Genomic DNA, 6,760 nt, shown 5'->3' with positions numbered 1-6,760 from the left:
AGATATATATGTGTAGGAAAAAAACAGTATATATAGGATTTGGTACTATCCAAGTTTTCAGGCATCCACTGGGTCTCTCGTAGTCCTTCCTATAAGGGGGACTACTGTACCCTAATTCTACTGGTCCTTCCTCAAGGGCTGGCAGGGAAAGAAGGAGGATAGGGTGATTTTCTCATTGATGTGCCAGCTGGGTTCTTTGGCATTTGGGGAGCCTGCTTGTGGGCCGGGGGACTAATGATGCCCTCTCTACCGAGTTTCTGCCTCCAACTCCCACCTCTCGGCCTGCTTCCCACTAGATTCCCTCAAAGATTTCTCTCAGCATTGGAAACAAGCCCGGGTGTTGGTGAAAATCGGCTGCCTTCCTTGGCTTCCTTGTCCACGGCAGCCTGGATGTTCCTGGCTGCCCGGAGGCCAGACTTGATGGCAGTGTCTATCCAGGCATGGGGCAGGCAGGTGTGCTCGCCAGCAAAGTGGATGCGGCCCTCTGGCTGGAAGAGGTGCTGCAAATAGTCCTCCAGTTGGTTGGGTGTGAACTCAGAGAAGGCACCCATGACCAGCGGGTCCAGAGACCAGTGTTCGATCACAGAGGAGGGGCACATCACCACAGCTCCGCCTTAGGCACCCAGTGCAGGGCCAACAGGTCCTCCAGGACAATATCCACCACCTGGTCCTGCTTCATGGATATGAAGAAGAGAGAATCATCATCCAAGGTGTAGAAGGCCAGCAGGATGCCCTTGCTGCTGGGGAGGCTGTGGCTAGGGTAGTAGATGTAGCGCGAGGGCCGGTCAGTGATGGAGACCCCGCCTCGGATTCCATCCTGCTCCCAAAAGGGCTCATTACAGGCCAGAACCACCTTGGTAGCACTGGTGTAGTGCACCGAGCCAAGCACGTCCACCTTGTCTAGGGAGAGTGGTGGCTTAAAGGTGATGAGGCGTGTGGCCTTCACTGAAGCGGAGACGATGACAAAGTCCATGGTGAGGGTATGCAGCTCTGAGTGGAGCTCACCCACCCCACTGGAAATCTCGACCTCAAGCCCATCTCTCACTACCATCTCCACCTTGGAGCCCAGGAGGATGGTGCCAGGCTTCAAGCTGGCGCTGAGGGCTTTGGGGAGCTGATCGAAGCCACCAGTGATCTAGGTAAAATTGCAGGGGTGAAAAAAGGGGAGAGGGTGAGGGTGGGAGGCAAGGGGCCCGCTTGCCCAGTCACCAGAAGCATTCCTGGTCTGAAAGGGGAGGAAACTAGCTTCATGTACACACTTTAAATACATCGTCTTAATGATCTCTGTGAGGAGGAATTAATTTTATAGTTTGGGACACTGACACCCAGAGAAAAGGGACTTTTCCAAGATGACATACACAGTCTAGCTCCATAGTCCATGGATTCAGCTGCCATGCAATTCTGCATCCCAGGACGAGTCCTACAGACCTGGGTTTGAATTCTGGCTCCAGCCCTTGCCCCAGTTGTGTGAATTTGGCTGTTACATAATTTCTCTGGGCCCCAGCGGCCTCATAGGTAAAATGGCTCTGAATAATAGTACTTATCTTCCAGGGGATCACAAGATTAAGTGTGACATTCTTGGAAAGTGCTTAGCACCGTGCCTGGCACATTACTCAATAATCAAAGTTCCCTTTCTCTGCTCTGAGTGTTGGAGGAGAGGGCAGACTTCAGTCCTGGTCCAGATTGGTCTTACTCATCACTTTTGGAGAAGATGATGTCAGACCATAGAGACTCAAAGAATGACTTATTCAACATCTTCATTCATCACATCCTTGATCATCTTTACTGCTCCTGGGCTCAGCATTCCTTCCTTCAGCAGGTAAGCCTGTGGGGAGGTGGAAGTACCAGATGGAGGCCGAGTACATAGGAAGGGGATTTCAGTAGCGGACTAGGGCAGGCAAGGGGTGTAGGAAGAGAGGGTCCTGATGGCAGAGGACAATTCCACGGGGATAAACTGAGCACAAACCCCACTCCACCCCTATCCTGGGATTTCTTTGCCTCACTCACCTTGGTGGAGTATGAATCATAAAAGGACATCAGGTGGCTGCAGTTGAAATTGTTCAGACTTTGTTTGAGCTGCAGGAGAACAAGAGGAAGCAGCTTTGATTAAAGCCGGAGCCAGAAGCAGGACTCTTGGGTTCTCTGGATGTCCTTTCGAAGAGGGTGGGGGCAAGGAGGTAGGGGAATGGAAAAACCAGGCAAAATATGCTTCCAGAAGCTCCCAAATGCTCCTCTCTCCCTTAAACCTTCCCTTCCTTTACAGATCTTTGGAGACTAAAATTTAAGGTGAAGACATTCATTGTAATCCAGCAGGATTGGTTCATTACCGAGGACCCTTTTCCCTCCACTGTCACTGATCAAGCAATGGCCATGGACTACCCAAGGACAGAAGAGATGGAGCTAGGCACTAGAGTGGGGGTGGCTACAATCTTAGGTGTATTATAAGGAAGGCAGACCAATCACAAGAGTACTGGATAAGAGTCAAGTGATCTTGGGTACAACCACTAAATAGACAGGTGACCTTAGGCCGGACCTTGTTCTTTCCCAACTCTGGGAGGGGTAAGGCAGGAGGCATTTTGGCAGTGGACTGGTGGAAGAGAGATTCAGTGCTTTTGCCCTTCTCTATGGGGTTCATGGAATAGCCCAGGAGCTCTGGGTTGGCCTTGACCTCCCTAGCGCGATAGCGTTGTCCATTGATGAGGTACCAGGTATTGCCATCGTATTGTATGAATTTGTTTAGCTTCAGGCCCAGTTTCTTGACATAGGTGTCAAATACAGGCATAACATGGCACCCATCCCAATGGCACTCCATTGCTACTGGTCTCACAATAAGAGCCATTTCCAGGAAAACCAGTTTCTTCATGTGCCCAGAGAACTCAGAATAACTGCTTCCTCATCTCTAACCCTGTTTCTTCTCACTGAGGCATTAGTTCTTTTCCTTCTGTTTTTGCCCTGAGGGAGGAGGGGAGTAGGGAGTTCACCCATTACTGAATGAAGGCCCTTTAGGAAATCCTGGCATATAAGACGCAAATACAGAGACAGAGGCCTCTTGTTTCAGATGACATTTGAAATTCCATTTTCCATTTCTAAGTATGTTTGAGGCCATATCTAAAGACTCCTAGTTTGGGCCGTTTCAGCTGGTGTTTGGAGGGAAATCTCTGGTTTGGTTTATACTTAAAAAGAAAAGTTATATTTTTGGAGGTGTGTGAGACACCAGGTGAGGGATTTTCTCTGTCTTGGAAGTGTTAGATCCAGAAGCCAGGCTCTTTCCCAGGAAGTCAGTTCCTTAATTTGGGAAACATGAGAGGATCAAATTATAGGGTTGTGAGGATCGAATGAAATAATGCACAAATAAGGCTAAGCACATACTAAGTGCTCAACAAATGGCAGCTGTTATCATTTTATAGCTTACTGTGGTATAATTGACATACGAGAAGTGGCCATTCACAGTATACACTTTAATAGTTAATGGTAACTATTAACATTATTAGTTTGGGATTTACCACTTTCTCTGTGACCATGGGCTGAGCCTCGGTCGTCTCTGTCAAGTGAGGCGCCAGCATTAGTCCTGACTTGCAGGATCGAATCACACGGGGCAGTGCATCTGAACGGTCTCTGACTCGATGGCAGCAGAGCCCATACTACTTCCTCCTGACCCCTCCTACTTGCCCTTCCCTCCATCCCTTTCCAGGGACTTACCTGTGTGACTTTGGGATTCGCATGGGCCCCAGTTCATAGTACCAGCCCTCCTCCTCATTCCTGAATGTGACCACTTGACCCCCAATGTGGTCACTGGCTTCCGGAACTGTAACCTGAGGTCCAGAGAAGCTGCCGTCATTCCCAGTATCGGACTCTCCTTCTTCTACCCTCTATTCCCACCTCCACCCAGCCATAGGCTCTCATCTGAAATTCCCAGCAGTAGGTCTCTAAATGTGCAGGCTAACCGAACTGCGGGTATCAGGGGTGTTTCCTCCAGGAGGGTCCCGAGTAAGGAAAGCGAGGCAGAAGAGCCCCATGGTGGCAGGGGACATAGCGCATCTTCGGTCCTTACCCTTTAGCATACCCCTTCCTTACTTTTGTTTCCACAAGAACACAAGTTACAGTTAAGGGCAGTTCTCAGAAGACCCCGGATTTTTGAGAAACAATAACTAAAGGCTCAAAGACTCAGTGGGTTAACGTGTAGCTGTTTAGAGTCGGCTGCAACCCCACTCTTTTTTCTTTTCCCGCCCAATGAAGCAAGCTCGGAGGCAAATGATTGAGGCCCCCCCGAGGCCTGCTCACCTGGTGGCCAGCATCCTGCAGGGCCTTGGCCACCACCAGGCCTGACATGCCAGCTCCCACTACCACCATGCGCTTGGGCAGTGGGGAGGTATAGAGGCCCTCCTGGGCCGTGACAAGGATGGACTCGTATTCAGGGTCCTGGAAGCACTTGACCAGGTCCTCACAGTAGCCAAGGCAACTGGGAGTAGCCAACAGGAGCCCCAAGGTCAGGATTCCTGGGACAGAGAAAGGAATGGGAGCTGCTTTTCTGGGGCCCAGGTGCTATGTCTGCCTTACTCAGGGTGAGCTTGGCTGTGTGAATGAGTGGGCGTGGTAAGGTCAGGCATTGCCTGTCGGATGTGTGGTTGTGATCATGTGTGTTTGTGATCGTGTCTTTGTTGGGTTGATTGTGTTGTGTAGGGCGTGATTGTATATGTGATCTATACTGGCGTTAGTTGTGCGGTTGTAAAAACGAACTGCAAGTTCATGTACGTGCATGTGATTGGAAAGTCACGATTGTGTGCAGGTTCGTATTTAACTGTAAATATACCTGCTTCCGATGGTGAGTATGTGTGTGAGCTTGTCTGTGACATAAGTTGTTGTGATTGCGAGTTTGTTATTATTGTCTTATGTGACTGGGCATTGTCTGTGATTTTATGTGAGGGAGTGTGTTTGTGGGACAGTGTGGATATTTGAGTAAATGTGTGAATGAATCTTAATGGGAAAGCGAAATGGGTTGTAGTGTATATGTGTTAGCCTGGGTTTGGAAGAGTGAAGATGATATGTGTGCATTTGCTTGAATTCGAGAGAGAATATGGCTGCTCATGTTCTTGTGTTTGATTCTAGGTGTGTATTTGAGTGTGAGGCTGGATGGGGGAGTCTAAAGATGTCTATATTCTTTGGAAATGTGTGCATTTGTAGAGATGTGTGTGTGTGTGTGTGTGTGTGTGTGTGTGTGTGTGGTGTGTGTGTGTAAGTGAGAGTGTATGGAGCACGGTTCTCTTTGGGGGAAGGGAGTAGGGGAATTGTGACCAGTTTCTCAGCGACTTTATTAGCTCCCTGGGGGACATTGGCAGTCCTATTGCTTTTCTCCAGCCTCACGGTACTTTTTCAAGGCTCGTCAGGTTTTCTAATGTGCAGCCAAATTGGAAACCATGGATAATATGTAACATGCAATAAGTCCTAAGTGATTTGGTTTTCTTCTCCACAATTAACTGCTCTGATGTACAGAGAAATTCACCTGAGAGTCTGAAACAAGAGGCTGTGTGGTTTCCTCAATGTTGCCTGCTCTAAGGGGAAACAGCCAGGAGCTGTGACACACTGTGCCCGCTTGCACTAGCTCTAGGGTTTTTGGCAGGTGTGAACCCCTTAGTCTAGTCTTTGTGCAGGTGGGATAACCAAAGCTCACAGAAGAAAAGGGATCTTCAGGGGCCACCTGCTGAGGAGAGGCAGGACACCCAACTGGTTCCCAGTGCAGGCCCTTCCCAATGCCAGAAGAGCCTTCTGTAGGGGCGACTCCTCAGAAAAGAGGAGAGGCGTAACCATGTCCCATGGGAAAAGCCCCAAGCTTCATCCCCTCTCCACCTCCCCGAGGCCTACTTCAACCTCCCTAATCCATTCTCCATCCCAACAAACTTTCCTGTCTCCCTGAGCTACCGTCATTCCTGTCTTAGACCCCATGTCCTTTCCTTTGAAAGGGCCCACCCCCAGACTCATTCTCCAGACCTATATCTATTCTCTTGGCTCACTTTCAGCACCTAGAACTATCCGTAGCCCCTGATATAGTTGCTGTCACATCTCAGACCCCATCTTCTTTCCCCTTGCATTAGCTCTATACCAAGATTCTCCCTTGATCCATCTCAAGCCCCCTGGTCTAGTCTCATCCCCCAGTCCAGTTCCTCTCCCTGTTTCAGTGTTCAACTCCTCCTTCTTCAGGTGCCTCTCTGTCAGACCGTAAAAGGGACTTCACTTACCCCTCATCTTTACAGTGGACCTGCGGCACATGCTGAGCCCTGAGCGGCTCTTCCTCTCTTTATGAAGATCTAGCTCCACCCCAGCAGTAGCTGGCCTCATTCCACTAGCCTGCCCTTGGGCCCTATTGACTGGGCCAAGAAGAAAAACCCTGCCCTTAAGGGTGAGGTAACCACAGTGACCCAGTCCCATCCTCAGCCTCATTTTCTGCATCACCACCTTCCCCCTGGTCCATCCCCCTCCTAGGAAAACCACTTCTCCCAGCTCAGACCCCAGCACATGAGTGCCAATGTGGAGGCAAAAACTCATTTTTTTTTTTCCTCAGAAAGGGTGTGTGGAAGGGATCATAGAGGACCAAATCCTTGCATTATTTCAGAGTCTCCATTTATAAATGACTTTTTATTTTTAATTTTTATCTTAATTTTTATTGATACTGATTTGATTGAGTATAGAATTCTACAGTTCAGACATTACTTTCACTAGGAACTTGGGAGGCATGTCTTCAATTTTTCTGGAATCCAGTGTTCCT

General features: G+C 49.1%; 1 protein-coding gene across 1 annotated transcript; it reads right to left on the bottom strand.

Moving 5' to 3' along the window:
• Window positions 1–302: 302 nt before the first annotated feature.
• Window positions 303–6,333, bottom strand: LOC120607388 (L-amino-acid oxidase-like). Its single transcript, XM_039869305.1, is given in 9 exon segments — window positions 303–604; window positions 607–1,144; window positions 1,693–1,750; window positions 1,752–1,825; window positions 2,008–2,076; window positions 2,567–2,769; window positions 3,692–3,812; window positions 4,282–4,496; window positions 6,234–6,333. Coding segments are annotated over 9 exon segments (1,680 nt in total).
• Between the last annotated feature and the right edge of the window lie 427 nt (window positions 6,334–6,760).

This window comes from Pteropus medius, unplaced genomic scaffold (genome assembly GCF_902729225.1).
Source record: "Pteropus medius unplaced genomic scaffold, Ma_sr-lr_union100, whole genome shotgun sequence".
Taxonomy (NCBI): Eukaryota; Metazoa; Chordata; class Mammalia; order Chiroptera; family Pteropodidae; genus Pteropus; species Pteropus medius.
This window is presented reverse-complemented; position numbering and strand designations above follow the sequence as displayed.